General features: G+C 44.4%; 1 protein-coding gene and 1 long non-coding RNA gene across 3 annotated transcripts in view; both read left to right on the top strand.

Annotated features, from left to right (window-relative positions):
• The window catches only part of grin2bb (glutamate receptor, ionotropic, N-methyl D-aspartate 2B, genome duplicate b), a 146,593-nt gene extending 133,338 nt beyond the window's left edge, over positions 1-13,255 (top strand). Inside the window, 5 exon segments of the mRNA XM_042310905.1 lie at positions 6,504-6,742; positions 9,196-10,684; positions 10,687-10,809; positions 10,812-11,005; positions 11,008-13,255. Of these exon segments, the coding sequence (XP_042166839.1) occupies positions 6,504-6,742; positions 9,196-10,684; positions 10,687-10,809; positions 10,812-11,005; positions 11,008-11,766 (2,804 nt within the window). The 3' untranslated portion in view covers positions 11,767-13,255.
• Positions 13,256-13,295: 40 nt separating this feature from the next.
• Positions 13,296-16,412, top strand: LOC121841621. Of its 2 annotated transcripts, none has more exons than XR_006080639.1 (2): positions 13,296-15,567; positions 15,822-16,412. It is a non-coding gene; the product is annotated as an uncharacterized LOC121841621 (long non-coding RNA). The 2 variants fall into 2 exon arrangements; XR_006080638.1 differs by having other exon boundaries at positions 15,785-16,412.
• Positions 16,413-16,615: the final 203 nt, after the last annotated feature.

Raw genomic sequence — 16,615 nt, 5'->3', positions numbered from 1 at the left:
GTGTCTGGCTAGACTGTAAACTCTCCTTCCAGACTCATATCAAACATCTCCAATCCAAAATTACACCTAGAATCGGCTCCCTATTTTGCAACAAAGCCTCCTTCACTCACGCTGCCAAACATACCCTCGTAAAACTGACTATCCTACCGATACTCGTCTTCAGCGATGTCATTTACAAAATAGCCTCCAACACTCTTCTCAGCAAACTGGATGCAGTCTATCACAGTCCATCCGTTTTGTCACCAAAGCCCCATATACCACACACCACTGCGACCTGTATGCTCTCGTCGGCTGGCCCTCGCTACATATTCATCGCCAGATCCACTGGCTCCAGGTCATCTATACGTCTTTTCTAGGTAAAGCTCTGCCTTATCTCAGCTCACTGGTCACCATAACAACACCCACCCTTAGCACGCGCTCCAGCAGGTATATCTCACTGGTCATCTCCAAAGCCAACTCCTCCTTTTTGCCGCCTTTCCTTCCAGTTCTCTGCTGCCAATGACTGGAACGAATTGCAAAAATCTCTCTCACTAACTTTAAGCACCAGCTATCTGAGTAGCTTACCGATCGCTGCAGCTGTACATAGCCCGTCTGTAAATAGCCCATCTAACTACCTACCTCATCCCCATATTGTTTTCATTTACTTTTTTGCTCTTTTGCACACCAGTATTTCTACTTGCACATCATCATCTGCACATCTATCACTCCAGTGTTAATTTGCTTAATTGTAATTACTTTGCTACTATGGCCTATTTATTGCCTTACCTCCTCACGCCATTTGCACACACTGTATATAGACTCTTTCTGTTGTGTTATTGACTGTATGTTTGTTTATTCCAGGTGTAACTCTGTTGTTGTGGTTTGTGTCGCACTGCTTTGCTTCATCTTGGCCAGGTCGCAGTTGTAAATGAGAACTTGTTCTTAACTGGCCTACCTGGTTAAATAAAGGTGAAATGTAAAAAATAATAATAATTGACTACAGCTCAGCGTTCAACACCATAGTGCCCACTAATCTCATCACTAAGCTAAGGATCCTGGGACTAAACACCTCCCTCTGCAACTGGATCCTGGACTTCCTGACAGGCCTCCCATGTGGTAAGGGTACGCAACAACACATCTGCCAGGCTGATCCTCAACATTGGGACCCCTCAGGGGTGCATGCTTAGCCCCCACCTGTACTCCCTGTTCACCCACGACTGTGTGGCCAAGCACGACTCCAACACCATCATTAAGTTTGCTGACAACACCACAGTGGTAGGCCTGATCCCCGACAACGATGAGACAGCCAAGAGGGAGGAGGTCAGAGACTGCCAGGACAACAACCTCTCCCTCAATGTGAGCAACACAAAGGAGCTGATCGTGGACTATAGGAAAAGGTGGGCCGAACAGGCCCCCGTTAACGTCGAAAGGGCTGAAGTGGAGCGGGTCGAGAGTTTCAAGTTCCTTGGTGTCCACATCACCAACAAACTATCATGGTCCAAACACAACAAGACAGTTGTAAAGAGGGAACGACAACACCTTTTCCCCCTCAGGAGACTGAAAATATTTAGCATGGGTCTCCTGGTATGGCAACTGATCGGCATCTGACCGTAAGGCGCTACAGATGGTAGTACGTACAGCCCAGTACATCACTGGGACCAAGCTTCCTGACATTCAGGACCTATATACTAGCCAGTGTCAGAGGAAGGCCCAAAAAATGGTCAAAGACTCCAGTCACGCAAGTCATAAGACTGCGGAACAACTAATCAAATGGCCACCTGGACTATTTGACCCCCTCCCCCTTTAACCCCCTCCCCTCTCCTCCTTTGACCCCCCCTTATTTTTACACTGCTGCTACTCGCTGTTTATTATCTATGCATAGTCACTTTACAAATGACCTGGACTAACTTGTACCCCCGCACATTGACTCATTGTTATGTACATTTATTTTGCAACTTTTTGATTGATTAGATTTTTTAAAAACTTTAGTTTATTTAGTAAATATTTTACAACTCAATTTTTTAAAACTGCATTGTTGGTTAAGGGCTTGTAAGTCTACACCTGTTGTATTCTGTGCATGTGACAAATACAATTTTATTTGCACTGACTGTGCTCACACACACAGCTGTAATGGCCACACACACACGCACACACACACACACACACACACACACACACACACACACACACACACACACACACACACACACATGCAAACACACAGTCACAATAACAATCAAAGACATCAGAAGCAACGTAGTCAGTGTCTCACAATATTAATTACAGTCCACTGCACTTTATCCTTCTCCACTGTATCCCTCCTCACTGTATCCCTCTCCACTGTATCCCTCCTCACTGTTTCCCTCTCTACTGTATCCCTCTTCACTTTATACTTCTTTACTGTATCGCTCTATGCTGTATCCTCCTCTAATGTATCCCTATTCAATCCATTCCTCTCTACTATATCCCTCTTTACTGTATCCCTCTCTACTGTATTCCTCTCTACTGTATCCCTCTTCATTGTATCCCTCTTCACTGTATCCCTCTCTACTGTATCCCTCTCTACTGTATCCCTCTCCACTGTATTCCTCTCTACTGTATCCCTCTCTACTGTATCTTTCTCTACTGTATCCCTCTTTACTGTATCCCTCTCTACTGTATCCCTCTCCACTGTATTCCTCTCTACTGTATCCCTCTCTACTGTATCCCTCTCTACTGTATCCCTCTCTACTGTATCCCTCTTCACTTTATACTTCTTTACTGTATCGCTCTATGCTGTATCCCCCTCTAATGTATCCCTATTCAATCCATTCCTCTCTACTGTATCACTATTCAATACATTCCTCTAATGTATCCCTATTCAATCCATTCCTCTTTACTGTATCCCTCTTCACTGTTTCCCTCTCTACTGTATCCATCTCTACTGTATCCCTCTTCACTTTATACTTCTTTACTGTATCACTCTATGCTGTATCCCCCTCTAATGTATCCGTATTCAATCCATTCCTCTCTACTGTATCCCTCTTCACTGCATCCCTCTACTGTATCCATCTCTACTGTATCCCTCTCTACTGTATTCCTCTCTACTGTATCCCTCTCTACTGTATCCCTCTCTACTGTATCCCTCTCTACTTTATCCCTCTCTACTGTATTCCTCTCTACAGTATCCCTCTCTACTGTATCCCTCTTCACTGCATCCCTCTACTGTATCCCTCTCTACTGTATCCCTCTCTACTTTATCCCTCTCTACTGTATTCCTCTCTACAGTATCCCTCTCTACTGTATCCCTCTTCACTGCATCCCTCTACTGTATCCCTCTCTACTGTATCCCTCTCTACTGTATTCCTCTCTACTGTAACCCTCTCTACTGTATCCCTCTTTATTGTATCCCTCTTTATTGTATCCCTCTTCACTGTATCCCTCTTTATTGTAACCCTCTCTACTGTATCCCTCTTCACTGTATCCCTCTTCACTGCATCACTCTACTGTATCCCTCTCTACTGTATCCCTCTTTATTGTATCCCTCTCTACTGTATCCCTCTTCACTGTATCCCTCTTCACTGCATCCCTCTACTGTATTCCTCTCTACTGTATCCCTCTTCATTGTATCCCTCTTCACTGTATCCCTCTTCACTGTATCCCTCTTCATTGTATCCCTCTCTACTGTATCCCTCTCTACTGTATTCCTCTCTACTGTATCCCTCTCTACTGTATTCCTCTCTACTGTATCCCTCTTCATTGTATCCCTCTTCACTGTATCCCTCTTCACTGTATCCCTCTCTACTGTATCCCTCTCTACTGTATCCCTCTCTACTGTATTCCTCTCTACTGTATCCCTCTCTACTGTATCCCTCTCTACTGTATCCCTCTCTACTGTATTCCTCTCTACTGTAACCCTCTCTACTTATCCCTCTTTATTGTATCCCTCTTTATTGTATCCCTCTTCACTGTATCCCTCTTTATTGTAACCCTCTCTACTGTATCCCTCTTTATTGTATCCCTCTCTACTGTAACCCTCTCTACTGTATCCCTCTTCACTGTATCCCTCTTCACTGCATCCCTCTACTGTATCCCTCTCTACTGTATCCCTCTTTATTGTATCCCTCTCTACTGTATCCCTCTTCACTGTATCCCTCTTCACTGCATCCCTCTACTGTATTCCTCTCTACTGTATCCCTCTTCATTGTATCCCTCTTCATTGTATCCCTCTTCACTGTATCCCTCTTCATTGTATCCCTCTTCATTGTATCCCTCCCTACTGTATCCCTCTTCACTGCATCCCTCTACTGTATCTCTCTCTACTGTATTCCTCTCTACTGTATCCCTCTTCATTGTATCCCTCTTCACTGTATCCCTCTTCACTGTATCCCTCTCTACTGTATCCCTCTCTACTGTATTCCTCTCTACTGTATCCCTCTCTACTGTATCCCTCTCTACTGTATCCCTCTCTACTGTAACCCTCTCTACTGTATCCCTCTTTACTGTATCCTCTCTACTGTATCCTCTCTACTGTATCCCTCTCTACTGTATTCCTCTCTACTGTATCCCTCTCTACTGTATTCCTCTCTACTGTATCCCTCTCTACTGTATTCCTCTCTACTGTATCCCTCTTCATTGTATCCCTCTTCACTGTATCCCTCTTCACTGTATCCCTCTCTACTGTATCCCTCTCTACTGTATCCCTCTTTACTGTATCCCTCTCTACTGTATCCCTCTCTACTGTATCCCTCTCTACTGTATTCCTCTCTACTGTATCCCTCTCTACTGTATTTCTCTCTACTGTAACCCTCTCTACTGTATCCCTCTCTACTGTATTCCTCTACTGTAACCCTGTAATCCCTCTTTACTTATCCCTCTTTATTGTATCCCTTCACTTATCCCTCTTTATTGTAACCCTCTCTACTGTATCCCTCTTTATTGTATCCTCTCTACTGTAACCCTCTCTACTGTATCCCTCTTCACTGTATCCCTCTTCACTGCATCCCTCTACTGTATCCCTCTCTACTGTATCCCTCTTTATTGTATCCCTCTCTACTGTATCCCTCTTCACTGTATCCCTCTTCACTGCATCCCTCTACTGTATTCCTCTCTACTGTATCCCTCTTCATTGTATCCCTCTTCATTGTATCCCTCTTCACTGTATCCCTCTTCATTGTATCCCTCTCTACTGTATCCCTCTTCACTGCATCCCTCTACTGTATCTCTCTCTACTGTATTCCTCTCTACTGTATCCCTCTTCATTGTATCCCTCTTCACTGTATCCCTCTTCACTGTATCCCTCTCTACTGTATCCCTCTCTACTGTATTCCTCTCTACTGTATCCCTCTCTACTGTATCCCTCTCTACTGTATCCCTCTCTACTGTAACCCTCTCTACTGTATCCCTCTTTACTGTATCCCTCTCTACTGTATCCCTCTCTACTGTATCCCTCTCTACTGTATTCCTCTCTACTGTATCCCTCTCTACTGTATTCCTCTCTACTGTATCCCTCTCTACTGTATTCCTCTCTACTGTATCCCTCTTCATTGTATCCCTCTTCACTGTATCCCTCTTCACTGTATCCCTCTCTACTGTATCCCTCTCTACTGTATCCCTCTTTACTGTATCCCTCTCTACTGTATCCCTCTCTACTGTATTCCTCTCTACTGTATCCCTCTCTACTGTATTTCTCTCTACTGTAACCCTCTCTACTGTATCCCTCTTTACTGTATCCCTCTCTACTGTATCCCTCTTTACTGTATCCCTCTCTACTGTATCCCTCTTTACTGTATCCCTCTCTACTGTATCCCTCTCTACTGTATCCCTCTTTACTGTATCCCTCTCTACTGTATCCCTCTCTACAGTATCCCTCTTCACTGTATCCCTCTTCACTATATCCCTCTCTACAGTATCCCCCTTCATTGTATTATCCCTCCTCACTGTATCCCTCAGCACTCATGCCTTATACTATTCAAATACCTCACCTTTCCTTTCAGCACCTAGCTATATTCTCTTCCATCTTCTCCTAACCTAACTCGATATAAACTGAACCAGCCTAACCCGTCCTCACTGTATATCCCCTCTAACCCCTAACCTACAACCGTATCATAAACTAACCCCTCCATATACCCCCTCACCCTAACCTTATTATAAACTAACTCCTCCATATACCCCCTCACCCTAACCTTATTATAAACTAACTCCTCCATATACCCCCTCACCCTAACCTTATTATAAACTAACTCCTCCATATACCCCCTCACCCTAACCTTATTATAAACTAACCCGCCTTATACCCCCTCACCCTAACCTTATTATAAACTAACCCCTCCATATACCCCCTCACCCTAACCTTATTATAAACTAACTCCTCCATATACCCCCTCACCCTAACCTTATTATAAACTAACCCCGCCTTATACCCCATCACCCTAACCTTATTATAAACTAACCCCTCCATATACCCCCTCACCCTAACCTTATCATAACCTAACCCCTCCTGCTAACCCCTCCTAACCCCCTCTATCGCCTGCTTGTCCCCCCAGGAGAGATGGAGGAGCTGGAGGCTCTGTGGCTGACGGGGATCTGCCATAACGAGAAGAACGAGGTGATGAGCAGCCAGCTGGACGTGGACAACATGGCAGGTGTCTTCTACATGCTGGGGGCGGCCATGGCTCTGTCGCTCATCACCTTCATTGCCGAGCACGCCTTCTACTGGCAACTGCGCTTCTGCTTCATGGGCTACTGCACCGGCAAGCCAGGCTTTACCTTCTCCATCAGCAGGGTGAGTTATTGGCTGGATTGGAGCACGTCTTTAACCAGACCGGTACTTCCTGGTCAGGTTGCTAACACTCTGTGCTTATGCCACGTTCACATCATGTCGGAAACTTGGGACTTCCGAGTTCAAATTAACGTAAGTTATTTGCGTAGGGCTTAATATTTGTTTATTCTGATACTTCCCAAGTGAGAAACTTGAGTATAATCTTTCTACAACGAGTAAGCTGACATGATGTGAACCCGGCATAATAAAACCTATACTAGTAAGCTAATGATACTTTGTTAACGGTGATAGAGACATAGTAATAAGTAATGACACTGCATGATACCCTTCGAGCAAGGATAACAAAACGAGTATAACTACTGATATTGTGAACGCTAATCGAATTCAGGCTAATCCGCACTAACGGTGCTAGCAAAACTAACATAACAACCGTCGCCAATGGGCCTTTTGAAAGCCCTTTTAATATATAACACTAACGCTAAGGCTCTTACAGTTAGTTACATGCCCACTGATTCCAGTTGTATAGAAGGGTAAAAAACAAAGCCTTATCTCGGTGTTGTTGCGTCTTTAAATGGGGACTGCTCCGAGGGCTGTTTATGCGGGTCATTTACCATGGCAGTTGTCATGGCAGTTATTATTGTAAGTCAGAGAGCTTGTTTACGCATGAAAAACAATTGCTTGAGGAACAATCACATTTGCATAATGTTACCTTTTAAGAGAGGGGGGAATGGTTTTGTTGTTGCACGCTCATTGAACTCAATTATCATTCATTCGAGAAACAGACGCAAATGTTTACCTGCCTGAACTTCTTACGAAAGGTTTTTCTGATATCCTTTTGAGCATTTTGAAATGCAGTTTTCTCTACTGTATCCTTCCTCTTTTGGGAGCTCGACAATAGTTACTCTGTAATACAGCAATAATGGTTTTATGCAAAGTACATACAATAGTTTATATGTAGGGAGAGCCTCGATAGAATACAAATTCAGTATTTATTGGTTCAAGCGTACAGGTGTTGATGTTATTTGGCAGTTGCATTACAGAATTAATTTTCACCCTCTACACTATTACAGACTACCCCTCGTCTAATTATTGCCGCCTGCAAGAGATATTAGTCTATTACAGATTTTTATGCCTGGTTTAGTGCTCCAGTTGTGGATGGAGGGAGGGAGGGAGTATAGCGCTCAACCAATCTGCACACATACAGGGAGGGAGGGAGGAAGTATAGCGCTCAACCAATCTGCACACATATAGGGAGGGGGGGAGGGAGGGAGGGGACAGAAAGAAAGAGAGGGTAACATAACATAACACAACAGATAACATATGACACGAGGAAAAGGAAATCTGTCTGTGAAAAAGAATGATAAAAAACATAAAAGGGGAACAGAAGGAACAGAGGAGCACAAAAGGAAAGATGTGCCAGTAACCTCTGTCCTATCACCTTTACACAGGGATTGTGTGGACATACGTAGATAGATAAAGAAAGTCCCGTTGGAGGAGAAGCTTCACCATGGCGACCAGGAGACAATGGAGATCAAATAAGACAAAAAAAAGACACAAAGAAAGAGTGAAAGAGAAATAAAAGAGTGGAAAGAGTAGAAAAAAGAATAATGAATTCAGGGTTCCAGGGGAGAGGAGTGACTGAGAGATGGACAGAAAAATGGTTTTGACATGACGCCCCTGATGAACAGTGACACACGTTTTCACTGGCAGACAATGATATCTCGTTTTTTTATCTGGAATGGCATGAGAAAGGCTGCGCTGATCCTAACATACATGCCTTGATTTGTTGGTGTCACCTCTTAGAATTACTGTCCTCACAAAGCCAAAATCACAACCAGATCATGACGTAACATTTCAACAAAACCACACCTGTCTTTCATTTTGCAGAATATTTCAAAAATACTTTTATTGCATGATTCATTTTCGTGACGTGTCTTTACGAGAGGGGGGTTGGATTGCCCAAGGAAAAGTGCTGTCAGCTGAATTTAAATTAAATTGATTCAACTTATTGATTGGTTGGTCAAAACTAGACGCTAATGGCGCTCCTGTCATTATCAATCGAGTCTCTGATCTGCCCTCCAACACTTGGGTCTGACTGAGAGGAAGAGAGGAGAGGCTCTGAGCCTCTGCAGGGGCCAAAGCTCTGTGTGCTCCCCAGGGAGAACATATTGATGAGCTCACCCCTATTACTGTTTAATAGTGTGTAAACAAGGTGGCCAGATGAAACACTGCAGTGCATTAACCTCTCTCTTTGTCTCTCATCTCTCTCCACCTTTCCACCTCCCGTCCGCTTTCTAATGCTCGTCCACCAATCTACCCTATTTATGTTTTCGTCAATCTGTCTTTGTGTTGGTTTCTTTCGCTTGCTCCACCTCTCCCCATGTTTTTCTCTCTCTCCCTCTCCTCCTGTTTCTCTACCGTTCTCTATCCCCCCTATTCATCTGTTCCTCCAACAGGGCATCTGGAGTTGTATCCACGGGGTCCAGATCGAGGAGAACAAGTCGGCCATGGACTCTCCATCGGCCACCATGAACATGAACATGAACAACACCCACTCCAACATCCTGCGACTGCTCCGCACAGCCAAGGACATGACCGCCATCCCGGGGGTCAACGGCTCGCCGCACACGCACGGCTCCCTGGACTACGGTGGCCACCACCGTGGCGAGTCGCCCAGCATCTACGACGTCTCCGAGCACCGGCGCAGCTTGCAAGAGCGCAAGGCCCTGCCGCCGCCCTACCTGCCTGAGGACAACATGTTCAGCGACTACATCAGCGAGGTGGAGAGGACTTTTGGCAACTTGCCCCTGAAGGACAACAACCTGTACCAGGACCATTACCTGCACCACCACTCAGGTCCGGGACCCGGGCTGGCTCTGGGTATGTCCGGCCCCCCGCCTAACAGGCCGAGTAGCTTAGGCAGTACCAGTTCATTGGAGGGAGGGATGTTTGATTGTGACAGTTTAGGGGGAGGGGTAGCGCCCATATTCACCACACAACCCCGCGTTGCCTCCTTGACTCACAGGAACACCAATAAGTTTGACCTGATCGCCGGCCACGCCTCGGCTTCAGGCTCTGGTCAGCAGGGGGGTCAGTTCAAGTCGAACGACCTCTACGGGAGGTTCTCTTTCAAAGGCGGGGCGTCCAGTTCTGGGTTTATCGACAGGGGCGGTCACGACAGGTACTGCATGGGTGGAGGAGGAGGGGGTGGTGGGGGCTCGGGGGGCGATGATGTGTCGGATATCTCCTCACACACCATCACCTACGGCAATCTGGAGGGCAACGCCAAGAGGCGTAAACAGTACAGGGACAGCTTGAAAAAGAGGCCCGCCTCAGCCAAATCCAGACGGGAGCAGGACGAGATTGATTACCGGAGGCGAGCCCACCAACATCACACCGTCCACCACCACTTCTCCCGCGGGCCCCTGGGACACCGCTCGGCCTCCCCACCCCTGGTCCCCTCTGAGCGGAAGAGAGGGGGTGGAGGAGGAGGGGGTAACTCTTCACCTTACTTATTCCGCGACAAAGAAAATCTGAGGGAGTTCTATGCGGAGCAAGTCCTTTCCAAGGAGGGCTCTGCCAAGTGGGAGCATGTGGATGTGGCCGACGGGCCTTGTCCGATGGGCGGTAGGGGAGGAGTCGCTGGCGGTAGTAGTGGTAGTGGCATTTGTAAGAGCCTAGTGCCCGTGGAGGATTTCCTGAAAGGTAACAAACCCAAGAAGTCAGAGGGTAAAAGTGGCGTCGGAGGAGGAATGGGCTTGGGGTCGTCAGGGCAACAGGCCCACACGTGTTGGGAGAAGAACATGTCTGAAGTGGGGGGTGGAGGCATAGCAGGGGGTGACTGGGAGTGTCGGAATCTCAGTGGTGGCGGGGGAGGAGGAGGGAAGTCCATCGCTCACCATGGGGGAGGGGGCACCTGTACGCATGGGAGCGCTAGTGGCGGAGGGGTGGGGGTGCTAGTGCCGGAGGGGGAAATAGTCGTCCAAGCTCTGCTTCTTGCAAACGGTGCGAGTCGTGTAAGAAACCAGGCAACCTGTATGACATCAGTGAAGATAACCTCATATTTAGCCAGATGGGGGTGGAGGGGGAAGAGTGGTGACACGGGGGGCTGGCCAATCACAAAGTCATGCACAGCGCAGGAAGCTAGGGCCAGGTGGGCGGGTGTTACGGAGACAACACTCCTACGACACGTTTGTGGATTTGCAGAAGGGTGGGGGTGGCGGACGCATGGTCGGGGGTGGAGGAGGAGGTGGAGGAGGAGGAGGAGGGGGCAGCTCCTCCCACCCAGAAGCGTGAGCTTGAAAGACAAAGACCGCTACATGGAGGGAGTTAGCCCGTACGCCCAAATGTTTGCCCAGTACGCGGAGAGGGACAGAGATAGTCCCTCCTTTTTCAGCCGGGGTGGTAGTGAGCGGGAGAGGGCGAAAGGAGGCTCCTCCTTCAGTTTGTTCCGAGGCGACCGAGGAGAAGGTGGGTTGCACCGTCGGTCGGTGGGGGAGAAAGACATGAGGGACAGGGATAGAAGAATGATGGGAGGTGGAGGTGGTGGGGGCGGTAGTGGCAAAGGGGCCGGGACTTACTCCTTGTCTAAATCTCTCTACCCAGATAAGGTGACCCAGAACCCCTTCATCCCAACCTTCGGCGACGACCAGTGTCTATTACATGGCGGCAAACCGTACTACGTCAAAATGTCTCCACAGCAACAGCAACAACCGCCACAGCATCTCCTCAACAACAGCCGCGGGGACTTCCGAGGCTCCATGGGGGTGCCGTCATATTTTCCGGCGTCAGCCACGACGGGGGTCATGTCCAACGTGACCCCCAGGTTCCCCAATGATCTGTGTCTCGGGGGAGGGTTGGGGGGCCCCATGGGGAACCACCATGGCCCCAGACTGGGAGGCAACAAGCTACTGCCGGTCAGGGACGGGGGGTTAGGGTTGGTGGGGCAGGGCGGCCAGACACCCTTCAATGGCTCGAGCAACGGCCACGTTTACGAGAAGCTCTCCAGCATCGAGTCTGACGTCTGAAAGAAAGAGATGGAGCTGGAGAACAGGATGATTGCTTCTCCGTCTGAGGAGAACGAATAGACGCTACATTGTGTACATCGTTCTCATATTTCTAACTGAGGAAGGTTAGTTGGACAATGGACACTGCGGACAGAGTGAAGGAGAGTGAAGGAACTGTCAAGTGCAACAGAAAGCGACACGACTTCTAATGAGGAAATGAGCGGATTCTGCTGCTTGACTCTGAGACTGTGAGGGAGGAGGAGAGAAATCTCTCCTCCGTTTCTCCTCTCCTTCTTCACTCCCTCTTTTATCTTTCCCTCTCTTCCGCTCGCCTGCTGTTCCTTACACCAAAACTAACGTTTTGGCTTAGCTATCAGAAATACAATCAAATGAATGAAAAATCAAATACTTTTCTTGAAGTAACAGGGTAAACTAACAATAATTGTATTGATAATGTTGTTAATGATATTATTGAATATAATTATATTGTTTAACATTTGGGCTCGTTTTCTTATTTTTTTTAATAGTTCATGTTGTTATATATTTGTATTGTTGTTAATTATTTGCTAGGCCACCATATTACAGGAGACTAATAGACTATTTGTTAGGAAGAAATGTTACTTAAGTACCAATACTTTTAGGTTGTGTAATTCAGATTTCTTCTTAATTCTTGATTATCCATATTTTCTGTTTTTGGAGTGCTGTGCAAAAGTATACTGTATGTGAAAGGCATGATTTGCTGAGTACATTTCCCATATACTTGACATCTTATAGTGAAGGAGAAAGTACTTATGTGGCATCATACTGGTTTGCCGTTTAGATTTCTTGTTTTGCCTGGCGGTACGTCGGGAGTAGTGGTGATCTCAGATACCGAGCGGGATGTGCCTTACTGAATCCACTACGCCCATAAAGATATGAAGACTCCTCCTCCTATCGCTAGAAAGGGTGTTCATTCTGTAGACAATTCACTTATTAACTAGTCATTCATAAAGTGGTTATCATGTTCTCTGAGAATCCACTTAGCTGAGATTTCGCTTTAAACGAGACCCACCCACCTGAAAGGAGGAATAGTTGCATCATGGAAGATGTAGTTTTCTGCTCGTTTCACTCGGGTGCTAGTCAAGAGGCTCTTATCTCACCCTTTAGCGTTCCATAAATCATTTGATTTAACATTTTAAATCCCAACTTAACACAAGTCCCCCTTATATACTCAAAGGTAAACTATCAATTACACTTATTATAATTTTTGTATTGTTAAAAAAAAAAAATTGGCATAGATGCAGTATTTGCTAAACATATGTATTTCCCCTTGTGTTCCTATATGTTGCTGGGAAGTGATTGAATGGAGTTGGTTTCAATTGGACTTGACTGTTGTCTACCTTTAAGATCTGGTCTTGATGGAATGTTGGACCATGGTCTGGGAATGGAGAGACGGACAGCAGGACGTGTTAGTTCATTTCATTCTGTATCATGGCAGTAAGCTGTTGCTGCTATATTATCGAGACACATTTATTAGAAGGGGGGTGGGTGGAAGGGGGGTGGGTGGGGAGTGGTGTGCTGTGAACACAGGGAGGAAAGAAAGTTTCAGTTGGTTTATTCATTTCCTTTCACCCAATCACTGTACTGTTACTGTATGTCTCTCCTTAATTCACGTCAAGGACTTGATCAAACCACTAATCATGTTTAACTTACTTAGAATGTGTTATCATTTCTGAGATAATTCAGATATCACTAAAGGTGGTCACTTGATATGGGGATTGGGGCAAAAAGTCACTATTTCACTATTTGTTAGCTTTTTTTCTTTCCTTGTGAATACCAACACAAATCAATCGCTTTATACAGGCCACACAAGACAGTCTGGATGTAACATTCAGTAAATCTCAGTAAACTTTCAACGTTTTTCCGAAAATGATTATGGAATGTTTTGGCAACTTCCATCAATGGCTTGATACATAAGTAGGATAAAAGGACAATAACGTTTGTAAAGCTTGAGTACTTGACCAGGGCAAGATTACCATTAGCCTAGTATTAGCAAGAATTCTTCATCTCTGCGTTTAAAATTAAACCTTATTTGAATAATTCTGTCTATTTCACCCAGAACAACCACTTTTCAGCTATCAGGGCAAATATATTATGAATTTACAAATGTGATTGAAGGCACTGGACAGTATTTTCCTGGAAGGTGGAAGGTACTTGATGGAAGGTGGAGAAAAGCTAACCGATGCCATGATTAAAATGAAGAGAAAAAAAACGTTGAATCTCCACATAGTGTGGAAAGTAACATTTTCCCCCCTATTCTATAAGCATTGAGTCCAGTGGTTTGTTTATCATGCCTTTGCCAATGTCTCTGGGTCGCTTCCATCAATGACAACCTCATGTCCATGGAAGATGACCTCAAAGCCACAACGTATCACAGACAGATATCCAGGTCCACGCTGTATTTGTGTTCCCCTCCATGTAATTGTTGTAATATACAATTTAGGATCCCCCCCATATCTTCATTTTATTTATTCTATTTATGAATTACTTTAAGTTATAGCTGTCTGAAATATTACATTTCTAAGTGATTTGTTATTTTGCCAAACCAAATTGTACGATCTAAGCACAATCAGTGTTATTGATTTAGTTGATCAATACTTGTACATCCCCTATTGAAACTTTGAAAGATTTTTCCTTCTTTCATGACTGACAAGTCAGTGTGTATGATATTGAGTCAGTGTATAAGGACATGTGTTCGTAAGGACATGCATGCATCAGTGGAATTGTTTTATTTTCCCTTTTTTACTTAGACTCTATTTTATCCCAAAAGTGGGTGTTTGGGAATGATATCTGGACTTTTTAATCAATTTAATTGATTCTGATCTTTGTTGGTGTGTGTTTGTCTCTGTAAAAAGACAAATAGAATTTTGCCCTCAAAATTGTTGTTATTTTAAAATATTTCAAATTCAGTCAACAGAATTGTCAATAGGAATAATTGCTATGACAGAAATAGATTCTTGCTTCGCTGCTCCTCTTGATGTTTGGTTGTACATGCCTGTGAATGAGGTGAAGGTATTGGTATTATTAAATGCCTGTGAATGAGGTGAAGGTATTGGTATTATTAAATGCCTGTGAATGAGGTGAAGGTATTGGTATTATTAAATGCCTGTGAATGAGGTGAAGGTATTGGTATTATTAAATGCCTGTGAATGAGGTGAAGGTATTGGTATTATTAAATGCCTGTGAATGAGGTGAAGGTATTGGTATTATTAAATGCCTGTGAATGAGGTGAAGGTATTGGTATTATTAAATGCCTGTGAATGAGGTGAAGGTATTGGTATTATTAAATGCCTGTGAATGAGGTGAAGGTATTGGTATTATTAAATGCCTGTGAATGAGGTGAAGGTATTGTTGTTATTAAATGCCTGTGAATGAGGTGAAGGTATTGGTATTATTAAATGCCTGTGAATGAGGTGAAGATATTGGTATTATTAAATGCCTGTGAATGAGGTGAAGGTATTGGTGTTATTAAATGCCTGTGAATGAGGTGAAGGTATTGGTGTTATTAAATGCCTGTGAATGAGGTGAAGGTATTGGTGTTATTAAATGCCTGTGAATGAGGTGAAGGTATTGGTGTTATTAAATGCCTGTGAATGAGGTGAAGGTATTGGTGTTATTAAATGCCTGTGAATGAGGTGAAGGTATTGGTGTTATTAAATGCCTGGGAATGAGGTGAAGGTATTGGTGTTATTAAATGCCTGTGAATGAGGTGAAGGTATTGGTATTATTAAATGCCTGTGAATGAGGTGAAGGTATTGGTATTATTAAATGCCTGTGAATGAGGTGAAGGTATTGGTATTATTAAATGCCTGGAGGTGAAGGTATTGGTATTATTAAATGCCTGTGAATGAGGTGAAGGTATTGGTATTATTAAATGCCTGTGAATGAGGTGAAGGTATTGGTATTATTAAATGCCTGTGAATGAGGTGAAGGTATTGGTATTATTAAATGCCTGTGAATGAGGTGAATGTATTGGTGTTATTAAATGCCTGTGAATGAGGTGAAGGTATTGGTGTTATTAAATGCCTGTGAATGAGGTGGAGGTATTGGTATTATTAAATGCCTGTGAATGAGCTGAAGGTATTGGTGTTATTAAATGCCTGTGAATGAGGTGAAGGTATTGGTATTACTAAATGCCTGTGAATGAGGTGAAGGTATTGGTGTTATTAAATGCCTGTGAATGAGGTGAAGATATTGGTATTATTAAATGCCTGTGAATGAGGTGAATGTATTGGTGTTATTAAATGCCTGTGAATGAGGTGAAGGTATTGGTGTTATTAAATGCCTGTGAATGAGGTGAAGGTATTGGTGTTATTAAATGCCTGGGAATGAGGTGAAGGTATTGGTATTATTAAATGCCTGGGAATGAGGTGAAGGTATTGGTGTTATTAAATGCCTGTGAATGAGGTGAAGGTATTGGTATTATTAAATGCCTGTGAATGAGGTGACGGTATTGGTGTTATTAAATGCCTGTGAATGAGGTGAAGGTATTGGTGTTATTAAATGCCTGTGAATGAGGTGAAGGTATTGGTATTATTAAATGCCTGTGAATGAGGTGAAGGTATTGGTGTTATTAAATGCCTGTGAATGAGGTGAAGGTATTGGTGTTATTAAATGCCTGTGAATGAGGTGAAGGTATTGGTATTATTAAATGCCTGTGAATGAGGTGAATGTATTGGTGTTATTAAATGCCTGTGAATGAGGTGAAGGTATTGGTGTTATTAAATGCCTGTGAATGAGGTGAAGGTATTGGTGTTATTAAATGCCTGGGAATGAGGTGAAGGTATTGGTGTTATTAAATGCCTGTGAATGAGGTGAAGGTATTGGTGTT

The sequence above is a fragment of the Oncorhynchus tshawytscha genome, linkage group LG32 (genome assembly GCF_018296145.1).
Source record: "Oncorhynchus tshawytscha isolate Ot180627B linkage group LG32, Otsh_v2.0, whole genome shotgun sequence".
NCBI lineage: Eukaryota > Metazoa > Chordata > Actinopteri > Salmoniformes > Salmonidae > Oncorhynchus > Oncorhynchus tshawytscha.
This window is presented reverse-complemented; position numbering and strand designations above follow the sequence as displayed.